We start from the raw sequence: 16,476 nt of genomic DNA, 5'->3' as shown, positions 1-16,476 counted from the left end.
GATCCAGGTCTGCATCTTGCTGATAAGCAGCCATCCCAAGGTGGCGTTCATCTTCAGCACTGACAGCCAGTGGCCATTTTTCTTAACTCAGGCTAGGATGACACCAGATAACCTTTCACTGTCACCCTGACCCACGCCCACGGGTATCTCTCCATCATCCTATAGAGAGTTCCTGAAGGTATATGCAACATTTAAACGTGCATGCCTTTCTCCTTAGGCTGAGGGGTCCACGGTTTCCCTGAAACCTTCAGTGTGCACACGCACGCACACACACACACACACACACACACACACACACAGAACTAACTTGAGAAGTGAGGAAGAGGAGCGAGGAAGCAGAACAGAGCGAATTTGATCCCAGTGTGTCACACGAATACATGGGGAAAAAATCACAATGGGACTACCACTTTATGTTCGTTAAAAAGGCAAGGGAAAGAAACATGTCAACATAGGATGAAGGGAAATCCCGTGAAATGATTACCAATAATAGCAGCAACGGGAATCACAACTGGCCGGGCACCAGTGACTCCCCCTGTAATAGCAGCTACTCCGGAGGCTGGGCTCTGAGCATTGCAGTTCAAAGCCAGCTGGGGCAGGAAAGTTTGTGAGGGAAGCAAAGGGAAGGGAAGGAAGGGAAGGAGGACGGGAAGGGGGAAGGGAAGGGGAGGGAGGGAAGGAAGGAAGGGAGGGAAGGGAAGGGAGGAAGGACCGAAGGATCGATCACTTGGAGTGTGAGTGCAATGTTCAGCCTCCGTCATTGTTGCGGGGACAGTTCTTTCTCTGTCTGGCCTTCTCTACTTTCCTCCTCCTGGAATCTGTTCTCTCGGTTATCTGTCCCCTTGCCCCTTACCACATCCATTACATGTCACACACACTGTCTGAAGCACTGGGGTCCAACAGAATTTTCGGTCAAGAAAACTTTCGGCCGGAGCTGGCGCAGGTGGCCCTTGGAGGCCGGCACGGGTTGACGTGGCAGCTGTGGGGGCTGCAGTTGAAGCCGGCGGACGCTGAGGGCTGCGACAGGCTGAAGTTGAAGGCTGGCGCCAAGGGGCGTCACCAGATGAAATGAGTCGCAGCCCGCAGGTTGGCTCTTCAATCTGGGATCCGTTGCTGGTGGTTTTCTCTCATTCCTTCTCCTCTATGCTCAAGGCTACTTCATAGCCCATCTCTCCAAGGCTGGTGCCTCACACACGTCACCCAGGAAAAGCTGCTCATGCTGTGCTCAGGGCAGCAGCAGCCTGGCTGCTCTCTGAACCCTGCTTCGTCCTTTGTCATATTAAGTAGACACCGCCCTGCTGCAGGGAGTAAGTACCCTTGCGGGGTCTGTTGCCCACTGAGTGCTCAAACTGTGGGCGGTTTCTTGTGACGAGAGGCTGCATTTTTCACTCGACGGAACTTTTCCTTCGATGTAAGCAGCGATGACTTGGGTGATGGGGCCCTCCGTGATCCAGGTGGCCTGATTGACGGGTGTTTGGAACTGAGTGTGTTCCGAGTCTCAACACAGAGGACGGATTTCCCATTAAAAAAGCCAGGATCCACACTGAGCTCACAAGCCACGTGTGTCCAGCAGACGCAGGTTCTCAGAGCCTTAGCAAGAGAGAAAACATAAAAGTCCGTGTTGCACTGGTGACAGGTAGAAATGAGAGACACCGATCAGTCGGTGTCCAGTGAGTGTGTGCGTTGTTCTGTTGCGTTGGGCTGAATTCTCCTGAACTTGCTGTTTGGGCGTCTCCTAATGACTCTCTAGCTTCTAGGTTTGGTTGACAGCTTTGTGGTATACTCCCTAGGTTTGGAGCCACCATGCTTCACTCCCTCATCCCCGGCTCTAGACTGACCAGAGACAGCCCTGTGAGGGCTGCCTCTTATCTGGGAAGACTGGGGCTCCAAAGGGTTCAAGTGCCCAGACCAGTAAGTGATGGTATTGTCCTAGCTCAGAGAGGTTTAGACATAACGATTCCTTACCTTCTACGCCCACTGCCCCGTCCTCCTCCCACAGTGCTGCCGGGCAGGTGGGTTCCGCATCTACTGATCTCAAGGTAGGCCCCCTCAATGTCTCCTAGCCTACAAAGGCAATGGGGGCGGGGGGGGGACAGAATCGGGAGAGATCCGTATTTCTGCATGGCTGTGTGTATTCTCTCAAATAGCCACCTCTGGATTGGTCGATATGAAAATCCAATCTCCGGATTGGTCGATATGAAAATCCAATTTTACTGGGATTAGCTGTGGGTTGCTCAGAGCTATTCATTGAATTAGGACGATTATAGCAAAGGGAGCCCTGCAGATCTTTATTAAGGTCTTTGTGAAAGCACTAAGCGATCTTCAAGAGATTAAAGTGCCGGTGGTGTTTTTCTTAACATTTATAACCTGGGCCGCTACCCCTGGGGAGTTTGTTTATTAAGAAAAATGCTGCGGCAAACACCCCGTCTCCTAATAAGGCCATCACAGTAGGCTGGCATAGGAGCTGCCATTGGGGTCTTAATGAGCTTATTGAAAATCTCTGCCCAGTGCTGCCTGGGAAGGAGCCCCTTGGGGTTAATGGAGCCTCCGTTACCACGAGACCCCATGGGCTTCCCCGCCTAATGGGAAGGCTGCATCCCAGAGCTGCTCATATCTAAGGGCCTGAGAACTGGAGAGCAAAAGCAAATAGTTATTAACGCTGCCCAAAATAATGATGATCACCTTGTGAATCTGCAAAGACAGATATGGAGTATGAGAGACGTTTCTTTCTGGAAGCTGGGGAAGAGCTTTCTAGCCCAGCTTAGAGCTACCAGCTACTCTGTGCTCGTGGCCAAATGTAGAAAGGCAAAATGACCAAGCCTGGGCTGAGAAAGGTGAGAAGATTCAGTCACCTCTGTGTTCCTGGACTCTTACTACAGGAGTTTCTGTGGACAAATAAGATCTTGGGCCAGCTCGGGGTGGGACATTTTACCTACTTCTAGTGGTTGTGTTCCTGAAGCCAGTTGGGTTGGAGGCCAGACACTCTTTGATAACTGGTACCACATGAGCTTCTGGTGTTTTGATTATAGAGGATTAGATGGGTGGTTCCCAAAACCATGTCTGTGTTCTAACCCATAGGAACCATTAGTGAACTAGTGAACGTGACCTGTTTGGTTTGATTAAAAACTTCACTGAAGATGTAGTTAAGTGTCATGAGTCAAGATGATCCTGAGTTTAGGATGAGCGCTAAATATAATGACTTGGTCTCCTAAGGAGAAGAGAAACTAGAGGCACATTTGAGTCAGACACACCCCAGGAATTCGGTCACAGGGAGAGAGGGACTCAGATCAGAGACAAGCCATTCCTGCCAAGGCAGAGGAGGCCCAGAACCATCAGAGGCAGCTACCAGAGGCAAGTAAGGAATTTTCTGTAGTCTCCGGTCACTGGCAAGACAATTCAGGTTTTGTGGTCGTCGTGGACCTTTGCCTCCATAACTGTTGAGTAGAGAAAGTTCTGGTTTGGGTTTTGGCTTTCTTTTTTTTTAAGCCCCCCAATTTATGATGATCTGTCAGGAGACAAAAACAAGAGACAGCTAGCTTCCTGCCAAGCTAACACAAAACCTGGGATTCTTAATTTATAAAGAGGTGGCTGGGAGATGATGATGAGATCTGTTTACCTCATGGTGGCCAGGAAGCAACGAGAGAAAGGAAGACCGGGGAGACCCTTTGGAGGAGGATTTCCAATGATCTCACTTCCCACCATTCAACCTTCCTCTTCGAAGTTCTACCACAGCTCAAAGCAACCAAGGCCGGCAACAGACCATTCCAGATCCTACCTGTACCAAGGCCTTACAGACACAAGTCTATTTGGAATATGTTTTCTCCCAGAAAGCCCCCAGGGAAATGGTAAAAGAAAGAAATGACATTTGTAAGAAGAACTAATGCTTCTAAACTCCTCTGGTTCATGGCTCTGTGGTAGCCACCGGGCAGTATAAACTTCTTGCTACATCTGACCCTATTCCCAAGGTTATAGAATTTCTGCCATCATTGTTCTTTTACAAATAAGTAAACTGAGGTTCAGAGTGGGTAAACTGACTTGCCTGAAATGAGGACTTGGTGGAGGTGAACTCATATGCAGGACTTATGTGATTCAGTAACCCTGGTTCTTCAAACAGCCTCACGCACAAGCATGCTTAGTTTGAAAGATTCATTTTTCTATCCCTCTCAATCCATTCAGGCTGCTGTTTGCCCTCTTGTCTATCCATGTGAAGGCTCAGCTTTCTGAAACGGTTTGAGAATGTTCTGTGTTTTTACAGCTATATATGTATAACAACAGTTGTTTGTGGGTGTTTGTATATAAATGTACATACTACAGAATGATTAATTAAGCATTATATATCAGAAGAAACAACTCAAAGATTTCTCCAAAGTCCTGTTTTACTGGAGATGATTAATTTTAATTTTCACATGAGCGGCATAATGCTATTAATCACTTAATATGTTTAATCATAATCTCTGTAATTCCTAATTAGGTTTATTAAACTGAAACATTCCACAGTTGTACACAAATCCAAATCTAAGTCCCTTTCTTGGAATCAGGAAGGCCTCGTTTTAATTTTTTTGCATTCAAGCAGCAACTTTTCGCAGGCTAGAAAAATGAGCAGGAAGCTCAGGGTCTTAGCTATTGCTTATGCAAATTACAGCCTCCTGGTCAGGTACCAGAGGCAATGAGAAGTGACATGCTGTCAAAACGCAGGGTGTGTTTTAGCTGTGATAACCTGTTCTCACAGCGAAGGAAAACACAGTCTCTGTTCTGTTTAGATCTCAGGATTACAGTGCTCCTCCAGTGTCATCGAAGGTTGCTGGATTGCTATTTCACTTTATTCATCGGCTCCATTCATTCATTCATTCATTCATTCACTCACTCATGTAGCACATCAGCCAGTCACTTAACAGACATGTAATATTGTGTTCCATGCTAGTCATAACTTGTGGCTCCTCACAGCTTTTTGGAAGGTCAATCTCTGGTTTTGCATCCACGGCCCTCCCGTCCCCAACACCCACATTTCTGTAGTCTATTCTCCTTCCCATAGTTCCTGATGTCCCCTCTGACTGTCAACCCTGCTGTCTACACAGACTGCCCTGGATTGCCATCTAGCATCTCAGCCTCTTCGTGCATGCTTTGTTCTCTTGGCACACTCCAGCCTTCTCTGTTCCTTCCCAGCCTTTTGCCTAAGACCTAATGCCCAGAACTGGTTTGCCTTGGAGCACCCAGTTTGCACTTTTTACCTGGGACCTGAGGCTGCTTGTCCCTCTGTGATTCATTTGTCTTGCTGGTGTCACAAAGACTACCTGTGGGCATTGCCACTGTCTTTTGCTACCTCTTCCACTCACCTGGGAAGTGGGAACCTTCTAGAAGAAGGTTCTTCTTCCTGCTCACTCCTCAGTGTCAGCAAAAACATGGCAGGAGAGATGTCATAGCAATATTGTATTTGAAAGCTGAAGAGGTCCTCAGAACTGGGTTTCTAATATTGCAAGAAGGGTGTGTGAACCACTGGGGGGGGAGGTCCGGACTCCCAAATGCAATTCTGGGTGTGTTGAAAAACGCAAAGGAAATCTTCCGGCACATGCAAAGGGTGATGAGAAAATTGCTAATTGTGCCCTGTAATCGGGGTGTTGCTTTTTTGTTTCACTTGGTAAGACTGTCTCCTCTAAGGTTGTATTATTTCACACCTGGCTGCCTGCCTTGATAGCTTGGTCTCCGTTATGTGCTTCTAAATTGCTTATAAGTAAGTGAGGATGATTCTTGTTGCTGTTGTTGTTCATAAATCTGATAGGCTTGGACACAGACGCCATCTTTGTTTCAAAGCAGCAGGAATCTGACCAGGCTGGCACATCTACTGTCACCTAGAGGCAGGGTGGATGAATTACAAAGAAAAGGTCTGAAGAAAGGAAGTATTTCCAAGATGGCCGCCTCTATGGGTTGGTGACCTTCCCTCTTGTTCCTGTCTATTTAGAGAGAGCTAGTGCTAGAGATTGGTGTCAGTGCAGCTACAGTGACAAGGCTTCCTTTCTGTGTGGGGGAGGACAGGGCAGGGTCGTACAAGATGCTGATAATAACATCCAATCCGCCACACCAATGTGGCCCAGCAGAAGTTTACTGCAGAGAATAGAAATATTCTAGATCCATGCAGTCAAATACAGAAGCACTAACTGTGTGGCTATCACACACTTGAAATGCAAGCTAATGCACATAAGCAAATTTTACACATAATTAAATTTTAATCCATTTAAATTTAAACTGCCAAATGCAGTCAACAGGGGTGGACAGGACGGATCTGCACAATTAAGAAACTAAGTTTAAAACCCTTCCAAAAGTTAAGCCAATCAGCTGACTCCTTGAACTACAGAACCCCATAGGGCCTTTTCAGAGCTTTTTTGAAACTGTTGTTAGTACTATTATTTGTACAGGCTCAGTAATGATGTATACATATCTGAAGAATCTGAGCAGTGTTGACTAAGAACTGTACTGTTTAACTTTAATAAATCTGTGTGTGTGTGTGTGTGTGCACAAAGGCTTGAACTCAGGTCCTAACACTCAGGTCCTAAATTCCTCACTTTGCTTTATTGCTCCTCCATGTCAGCTTTTGGCTTGTTAATTGGAGATAGAAGTCTCTCTGATTTGTCTACCAGGGCTGGTGACAACCAGATCCTCAGATCTCAGCCCCCTGAGCTGCTAAGATTACAGACATGAGCCACCAGTTCCGAGTCATTGCTATCTTGTAGCTGAGTCTTTCACCTCCCAGCACAGCACCTTCTAGATCTCTTCCTTGGGTTTATTGGTCTTCACAATTCTTATCATTGCTGACTTTCAACTCTGCATTTATTTATGGTAGGGTTTTTAGATTGTATGTTGATTCTTTTTTAAGTAGTTGTCAGAGGGGTTAAAATTCAACAATACAATGCATCTTGATCAAAGCTACCCCTTGATCATTCCCCCCCACCCCCATCTCCCCCAAGCCCTCCCTTCCCCTCCATTTTCCTGGTTTCATAGGATGTACATGGAATATCATGACTGCTTTCTCCTCCATACCTTTCCTCTCTTCATGCTTTCCTGTGGAATTTTTAGTGTGTCTACAGAGCACTGATTTCTGCCTATGTTGTTTACTACGACATCTCAGCTCCGGGTTGTACACTCATGCTGCAGAGGTGGGGAAACAAATATTGTTGAGTGAGGGAAGGAATGGCTCTTGCATTTCTTCCCCTTATCCCTTTCTTCAGGCATTTTCTCTTTCTCGGGGCAGCAAAGGTGCATCTTGGCGTGGACTAAGAGCCTCTCTGCTTTCTTCTTGTTCCTTTAGCAGACAGACGATGCCGTACCAACAGACGGTCAGCCTCAGACACAACCTTCCGAAAACACGGAAAACAAGTCTCAGCCCAAGAGGCTGCATGTGTCCAACATCCCCTTCCGGTTCCGAGATCCTGACCTCCGACAAATGTTTGGTGTAAGTACAGCCTCTCCCCTTAGAGCCTCCCTGCCTCGGAAGCCACGTCGTCAAAGGTGAAATGTTCCTGCCGCGTCTGTGGACGTTTTGTCAGCAGGGCTTCTTTATGGTAATCTGGTAATAAGGCCTCCTGGGTTTCTGTGTTCCCAAATGGACATCTTCTAGGAAGTTGATTTGAATGGCGAGTGGCAAAAAAAAACTCCTAGATGACCTGTTGCTAAATCCAAATGATGATCAAAACCAGTGGGGAGGGGACTCCCCAGGTCACAGCTGAAATACACCCTGGGAGTTGTTGCTCGCTCAGCCTCTCCATATTCCTCCACTCCAGCCTCTTTCCCAGGCACTGTGTCTGACAGCCATAGTGAGAGACTGCTTCTGCATGAAGCATAGCAGAAAAACACAAAGCACCCCTAGAACAGCAACAAAACTCTACAGATTGCTTTATAGGTCAGAGGGCATTTCTGGCCATGCACATTTTTGCCCCCCCCCCACTCTGCAGTCAGTGCCGGAAGGTTCCGAGGCATCTCAGGACACAGGTGCTGTGATGTGAACGCCATGACGGAGGAGCAGCCTGGCCCAGGCCCGTTCCGGAAGCCCAGAACAGCCCAGGTGCCAACAGCCTGCTTCCTCCCAGGTTGGCATGACCCTGGTTTTGTTCTTCCAAAAGACATCTGCATTCCCATCCTCCCAGGGAAAGAGAGGAATCTGCTGCTTCTTTGGTCTCCACACCACGCCAGGTCCCGAGCTATCATGGGGCTCTGAGATCTTTCGTCCCTTTGTCTGCAGATCTAGTCGATCCTAATAAGCAAGCATCTGTGGGAGGCACATCCTTAGCATCTGACTTAGGGCAGGCTGTTTGGAGACACCGTTCTGAGCTGCAGATGTGACGAAAGGAGATAAATGCCTTCTCCATGTCTCCTGAAGCCCGGCGCGGCTCTCCAGTGCATGAGTGAGCCATCTGCTTCTTCTGGGCTCTGGGATTTGGGGGTTAGCTGACACCTTTTATTTCTTTAACGCCCACGATGCTTATCAAGTATGCATCTGACACAAACTCGGAGCCAGCCTCCTAATATTGAAGATACCCGGGCTTGCATGCTGACATTTCTGTAGAAAAGGTCAGCCTCTGCACTTTTATCTCACTCATTTGGTAATAACCTTGAGTTGAGCCCTCTAACTCTTGCAGAACAGAGATACCCCCGGGCACTTTCAGGTCAAAGATGACTTTGAAAAGTGCAGAGCATTCAGAGTGAGAGTCAAGGTTAAGTGTGTGCAAAGCACTGAGACTAGGTTTGAATGATGGCCAGCCGAGGAATTATATTCTTCTCGCCATGTCAGGTCAGGACAATGTCTTGCTATTCAGTCTATCTCTTCTCATCAAGTGTCACTATAATGTTGACTTTGAACTTGATCCTCTTAATAACCAGCTCGGCGCTCTTTCACTGATACCATGCATGCAGCCAACCCTAGTTTCTACCCTGAAGGGTGCCTTTTCCTGCTTGGTGGTCTTCGTTATCTTGAAATTCACCCGAGGCTACCGTGGTAAGTCAGAAAAGTAATGCAGAATATTCACTGCTGGAGATCACAGAGAAGGGCTTACATTAATATCTAAACTTCTCTCTTCTTTTTGGGGTAGCTACGGCAGATAACAGATAACATACGAGGAGAGACAGAGAGATAGGAAGACAGAACGAAAGAGACAGAGGAGGGAGACACCCAAGTGTCCCTACTACACTTTATCAAACATGGATCAGAAACTCCTTAGAGAGCCACTTTATTTTTTTAAGTGAAAATTCTCAAGCAGATGATAAGGTGTTGATTTGAAAATACGATAGATTCTCTTAGTATCTGTCAATTAAGGAGATACGGTGTACACTCAAGCACACTATCACTTCTGTTCATCACAAACAGCATCTGTGCCCATTCAAAAAAGTAGGTGACGCTGGGCTTCACAAGCCTGTCATCCTAGCTACGCAGGAGGCTGAGATCTGAGGATCATGGTTTGGAGCCAGCCTGGACAGGAAAGTTCATGAGATTCTTTCCTCTCAATTCTCCAGAAGGAGAGCCATGGCTCAAGTGGTAGAGAGCTAGCCTTGAGCAAATAAAGCTCAGAGACAGCACCCAGACCCTGAGTTTAAGCTCTAGGACTTTTGCGCGTGTGTGCGTGTGCACGCGCACGCACACACACACACACAAACACACACACACAGTATGCAGGGCAGAGTATGCAGGACTTTGTATGACAATAAGATTAATCCATAAAAATTGCCAGGTGCATATGGTTTTATAGACCACTTACGATCACTCCAAGGCCTAACTTAGCCTACAACCAGCATTCTGAAAGAAAGAATTATGATTTATCCCCTAAGAATCTGAGCTTCCCAGCCAACTATTGCTCACAAAGCCATTTAGCAGCATGAATTCTCTGACGGGCCTTTGCAGCATCCTGACTGGCCTCCCATCCTGAGTCCCAGGAATCTCACTTGGCTGCTTCTTTTGAGTCATCATACTTACTGCATGGAAGTGCATCTGCATCCTCACTGGCCCTGCCCCAGACCCTTCAGACATGAGCTCTCTCTTCTCAGTGAGCTTCCGCCTTCTGTCTTTGCCCTCACCTTTTGGCATTGTTGAAGATAATTACAGAAAAATAAAACACTCACGAAGGTCTCTGAATTGTTTTTCCATTCTTCGTCTTTGTTCAATACAGGTGTTGGGGATTTTGAAGTCAAAAATGAAACCAAGGCCCCCAAACAGACTTCTTTTTCAAATTTCCTAAGAGTTTGCAGTATTCCTGTCAAGTTCAGAAACCATTGATACATCGCTTGACATGGTCTTATCTATATTATCTATTTATTTGTCATCTACCTATCAATCATCTATCATTTGTCATATGTCCACTTATCTATCATCAACCCATCAATAAATCCATCTACCTACTTATCCATTCATCCTCTATCTATCTATCTATCTATCTATCTTAGGGGTACTGAGGATTGAAATCAGAGCTCTATGCCTGCTACTCCATTTCCCTCTCACATTGTCTTTTTACTTTACTTCTGTTTTTCAGATAGGCTCTTGTGTTTTGCCTAGCTGGCCTGGGACCATGATCCTCTTCGCTCTGCCTTTTGGGTAGCTAGGATGACAGGGTATATGCTGTAGGTTGGCCTATGGTCTGTTGTTGGCATTGTTGTTCATTGTTTAATCCATTGAGATTGGAATCCTGGGTGATTCGTCTTCCATCTTCCATGTCCATCCTCTTTCAGATGCACTTGTCTCAACGTTTGACATTAAATCTTGTCGTTCACTGTAGATTTTGTTGTTGTCATCGTTTGCTTGCTTGCTTTCATAATGGAACATTCCCTGGGGTAAGAAGTTCAGTAGCTACACTATCCAAAGCAGAAGCCAGAGCCTTTAGATAAAGTACCAGTGAGGATGTGAGCTAATGGGTCTATTGTATTAGTCAAGGCATTGATTCCAAAGGCTTTTACGGGGTAGGTCAGTTCATCCCATGCCTCTTGAGATCTGTTATGAGCTGTTATCAGCTCAACGAGGGACCAGCCATGAGCACTGAGTCCTTAGCAAATGAACTTGTTTGTGTATGTATGAGTCATTCATTAGTTATAGAAGGGGCATCCATTGTGATATTTCAATTCGTGCTCACTATGGATGATGAGACCCATCCTCCGGTGGCCCACTTCTGAAGCAATTTCAAGAGCATGCTTTGCTCTAGCTGCATGTATTCACACATGCTACTGTGACCACATCCATCCTCTTCCACTCTCTTCTTCCACCCCTCCTCCTCCCTCTCTCATTGAACAATCCTATGAGAGCAGGGTGTGGATTTCCATCCAAGGGATTGCAGTGTTCCAATTCTGAATTAGAATGCTTACTGGACCTTAGTGCTTAGGTTGCCTTCACCTATGGGTGCATGCATGTTCGTTGGGTCTGAGGTGAGAGAACTGAGTTCTGACCCATGCACCTCTGAGCTACAACACACAGAATCGTTCTCAAGTCTCCAGTTTGCAAAATACCTTTCTTGATGCCATAGGTTGCTTTTGTGATCAAGATAGAGACCCTCTGCTGTGTTCTATGGGCTCCCGCCTGTAATCCTAGCTCCTCAGGAGGCTAAGATCTGAGGATCACGGTCGAAAGCCAGCCCGGGTAGAAAAGCCTAAGATGCTCTTCAGTTAACCAGCAAAATGCCAGACTGGATGTGTGGTTGAATCAGTAGAGCACCAGTCTTAAGTCTCCCCCCCCAAAAAAAAAAGAAAACAAAACACAGAAACAAAACCCAAACCAGAGCTCAAGACTTTGGTCTCTCTGGCAAGAAAATAATCTTTAAGTCTTTCATAAGTGTCACACCCCCCCCAAAAGAAAATGAGTCACACGGTTGTTAGCACATGCACAAAAATGCTTTGATGATCATTTCTAATAGGCAAACTTAAGAGTAAAGTTGAAGGGCCAGGGTCTACAATGCTTTGCCTAGCATGGATGAACTGAGTTCAATCCCCAGCACCACAACATCATCACCGGCTTCTTTGTGCTTTTTCTCTGGCAAGGCAAAGTTGCACCCTCTCTCCCCCTCCCCCCGTGTCATGGATAGTAAAGCCATTTGGGGATGTGGCACCGTGCCTCCCATGTCTACATTAACGGGAGGCCTATAAAAAGCCAGAACGCTCTGTATGCAGCCTTTGAACTAACGTGTCCTTTGGATGTTTGATGTTGTATCTGTTAAACAATTTTCCAGAGAAAGATCGTTTGATCCGAGAATTTCTAGAACCGCCTGGGTCACATATTTGCTCAAAAACGTAGCCTCAGAGCTTCTAGATCTCGCTGTGGAGACAGCCACGGAGACACAGTCGGGTGTGTGTACAATGTGGTTGAAGGCTCCCCAGCACTACGTTGAGCCAACAAATGCTAGTGATGTCTGGGAATGAGTCGTGTCTATGCGAATTGAAAACATGCCAGCTGTGTTTATATCATTAGCGCCCAACTTCCCAATTAAACTGTTGATACTATAAATATAGCACGCAACTCACTCTGCAAAGAGGGTTCACATCAGCATTTTTCTTCCAGCTCGTTCTACTGGCTCTGAGAATCACCCACCCAAAGGCAACTGCCAAAGACGCAAGCATGGAAGATGGTGCCAGGGCAGATGGTGTGACGCTTTCATTTAGGGAATGACACATGCTAAGATTACTTTTTGATCGCTTCTATCTTGGCCAGATCTTATTTTTCCAGGAAGTGTGTGTGTGTGTGTGTGTGTGTGTGTGTGTTGACTGCATAGCAAGTGTTCCATAGATGGCATTTGTTTCATGGTTTTGGAAGAAGTCTTTTTCAGGCATCTCTCTGTTCATAAATATATGTGTTCCCAGGCTGTTAACGCCTCAAATAAATACCTTAGCATCTGTGTTAACTGTGACGTCTCAGGCAGTTGTGTAGAAATTACTGCTTTGGGAGGGGCCCAGGAGGCTGAAGGATTCTTTACTCTGAAGTCAAGTTCACCTTTGCAGAGGAAATCTTCCATCTCCCACATTTGGGAAGTCTTCTTGTTGGACGTGGAATGGGTTTTGTGTTCCTCTCAGCCCCTCCCACACTTGCCACTGAAAATGCCCTAAGAAAGACTGTTCTCTTCACCAAAGAATAGATGAGCATCCACCCATCATGGGAGAGCTCCCGGCACCCCTCACTTCCGGCCATCACACGAGCTAGCAGTACGCATCTTCCTCCACCTCCTCCCTTGCTTCAGCGTTCACACACACCAAACCTGAATTCCAGCCAGACAAAAAATCGTAAATACAAAGATGTCCTACGTCACGTGTGGAGGGTACTCGTTCTAGAAAGTCTGAAATGGGTAGCTCCATTTTGTTTGGCTGCCCAATTTATTTGAAGCCCGAAAATTGGTGCCTAGAACTTTCATAGAGTCAAGTTTGGTTAATGGTTTAAAAAGACATTTGTTTCATTGTACAGAGGTTTCCCCTATGTTAGCCTGAGTTGGTCAGAGCCCCAGAGGGTCTCAATGCTCATGGGTACCTGGGTCACAGAGGTTGATCTTATGTTGGAATTTTACTTGCCTCCTGTATGTAATCTGTGAGTGAGGAGCCCAAACCCACAACATCTTGTTCTGATTGGATATTTTATTAGCCCAATCTTAACCTCAATGAAAGTGTTTCTCCTAGGGGCTGGTGGGGAAGTCTAGGTGAATCATTATCTAAGTAGTGATGTGCCATTTTTAACCTCTGCTGCTCAGTGTCTGGGAAAGTGAACACACACACACACACACACGCACGCACGCACACACACACACACACACACACACACACACACACACACTAACAGACTGCAACAGTATATCTCACCCTGGTGGGAGATGTCATAATCAGAACATAGCCCATATGGCTGTTCTATCTCGTTTCAAGCAAATTATTTAACCACAGAACGATATGAAACGTATCTTCTTAATATTAAACAAGGGAGGAATAACAGTATTCATCATTATGTCTTATTTGCTGTTTCCCCCCCCTCCTCTTTGCTCACAAAATATTTCTATTTCTTTGCAGCAATTTGGTAAAATCTTAGATGTTGAAATTATTTTTAATGAGCGAGGCTCCAAGGTAAGTGACTTATCCACCTCAGAATCCCTTGGCTTGTTGTAAACATGTTTGTTGTAAACAAGGGAAACAACTGCACTGCTTTAATCAGATGGCTGTGAAGACAAGCCCCCCCCCCACCACGGGATTTCTTCTAGAGACCTCCTCTTTGTTTCCAAAATGGCGGGAGAAATGTGTTGGGCTCCACGGAGAACACGTGTAAAGGGGTGATTGAAAGTGGCTGTCTTATATGGATTGTATGCATCTCTCAAATTTCCAGAGTGGGGGAAAAAATGAACCGTGCTTTAAAATAATCATGATGCTGTTGCTACGTTTCTGTTGTTGTCTTTCAGTGATAATTATGTTCTTTACATTTAAAAAGTGAGTTGCTAGTCTCACGAGCAGGTAAATATGTGGATGACTCTGTATTAATCAAGTGCAGTTCTTTCTCTGGGTGGTAGGGGAGGAAAAGGTCATATTCACCAACCTTTTGAATTGAATTTTATGAGTGCGTTCTCTCCTGCTCTTTTTGCAGGGCACTTGTGGCCATTGAGTTCATATCGTGCTAGGATATCAATTAAAAAGACAGATAGAAATCGAGATTTTTCCTAGAGTTTAACAGAATTAAGGAAAGTGGGGGGCTTTTAGAGAGAGAGAGAATACATTGGAAAAAAGAAGACAAAGCTTTCAAAGCATGCTGTCAATCAGGGGTTGTCTTTAGAAGGGGACAGAGAGGTCCCAAACTAGCAGCCTCAGCAGGACCCAGAAGCTGTTCAAGAGACACACTCTGCAGCTCCACCCAGATCTACTGAATCAGAAACTTTGAACGTGGGCCCAGGAATCTGCATTGTAACAACCCTCTCAGAGCCAGCCCTTAACACAACACAAGGACTGTTCTCTTTTGCACAGATACCAAACCCTTCATCAGCAGGTAAAAGAGATGCTTGTGCCCACTGGCATTTCATTGCTACCTCTGCCCTGCTTGTTAAAAAGTCTCTCCTTCCAGCACCCACAAAACAATCCGGGTCTCCCTGGAAGGAACACAGTGTATTGGGCATAACAGCTGATGCTAAGAAGAAAAGGAATGATACAGAAAAAAAAAAGTCCTTGGCAATGTTCCCTTCTCCCCTCCCTCTCTCCCCACCTGAGTATTCCTTCTTTCTGGTCATGTTACTCAAATCCAGTGAAGCCACTTCCCTGCCTGTGTGTATTCTGGCACTGTAAAACCCAAGTATCTCATGGAGTAGAGGCAACAAGCACACTGAAAACTGCATTTTCAGGAGAGATGCTGCATCTGCATAATCATGCTTGGATGGGATATAGGAGGATCCTAAACATTCGTATTCTTTTCCCTTTCAGGAGATTCAGAATGGTTTGTCTTTGTTATCTCCAAAGTGCTTTATCTGAAGGAGAGAGCCAGATTTAGATCTTGGCTGAAACATCTAAGAAATATAGAATTCAGTATTTAATTCAGTAAACACACATATACTCATAGTCTAATATATTGAAACAATGTACAATGCATTCCTTGACTCAGCATAGAGACCCACACAATACATATACACCAATATACCTAAGAAATGTACAATTCAGAATTTCATTCAATATAGCTGAGAAACACAATTCAGTATAGAGATACACATATACACACATATTCTAATATACCAAACAAATGTACTATTCGGTGTAGAGATGCATATACACAGATGCACGTACAGGCCCTAATGTATATAAGAAATAGGCAATTCAATATTCGATTCAGCATGCACACACACACACACACGTATGCACACACAGCACGCTCATACACGCTTGTGACATTTCAGGTCACTCATTCACAGGTGTTTCCCATCCTCAGGGAGATGCAGATTATTCAGATGAACAACTGCTGTGAAATGCGCTGTGTTCCACAATATTTAAAAAATAAAAGTCTGGTAAGACTCCTGCCCCACGCAGACCTATGGTTAGGAGGCAGAGGGTTCTAGAAAGGTTACATGAGCTGTAGTTGAATGATGAATATGAATTTCTGGGCAACATCTCCCTGCAGGTGTAACACTCACAGGATGGAAGGGAGATGCGGTGTGCTTACTCTATGAGAAAATGAATCTTTGGATCCTTTATCAATAGTTCTTCTCATAAAAATCAAGAGACACAAGACTTGGTTTCTTTTCCCTCCATAGGAAATGAGAGATCTGTGCATTCATCCACCTAGGGAGCCTTAGAACCTTTATTTAAGACACAAAATGGAGCCACATGCCAGTGGCTCATGCCTATAATTCTAGCTACACAAGAGGCTGAGTTCTGAGGATTGTGGTTCAAAGTCAATCCAGGCAGGAAATTCCCTGAGGCTTTTATCTCCAATAAACCACCAAAAAAACTGGATGTGGTGCTGTGGCTCAAAAGTGGTACAGTGTTAGCCTTGAGCAAAAGAGCACAGAGACAGCACCC

At 45.6% G+C, this 16,476-nt stretch overlaps 1 protein-coding gene across 9 annotated transcripts in view; it reads left to right on the top strand.

Annotated features, from left to right (window-relative positions):
- Positions 1 to 16,476, top strand: part of Rbfox1 (RNA binding protein, fox-1 homolog (C. elegans) 1) — a 268,086-nt gene that overhangs the window by 160,641 nt on the left and 90,969 nt on the right. For 8 of the 9 annotated variants that reach the window (XM_013011366.1, XM_013011363.1, XM_013011364.1 and 5 more), the window contains 2 exons: positions 7,298 to 7,441; positions 13,999 to 14,052. In XM_013011366.1, coding sequence (XP_012866820.1) covers positions 7,298 to 7,441; positions 13,999 to 14,052 — 198 coding nt within the window. The remainder of the gene's footprint in view (positions 1 to 7,297; positions 7,442 to 13,998; positions 14,053 to 16,476) is intronic. The other variant, XM_013011371.1, reaches the window with a different exon arrangement.

The sequence above is a fragment of the Dipodomys ordii genome, unplaced genomic scaffold, assembly GCF_000151885.1.
Source record: "Dipodomys ordii isolate 6190 unplaced genomic scaffold, Dord_2.0 Scaffold14, whole genome shotgun sequence".
NCBI classification, from domain to species: Eukaryota; Metazoa; Chordata; class Mammalia; order Rodentia; family Heteromyidae; genus Dipodomys; species Dipodomys ordii.
This window is presented reverse-complemented; position numbering and strand designations above follow the sequence as displayed.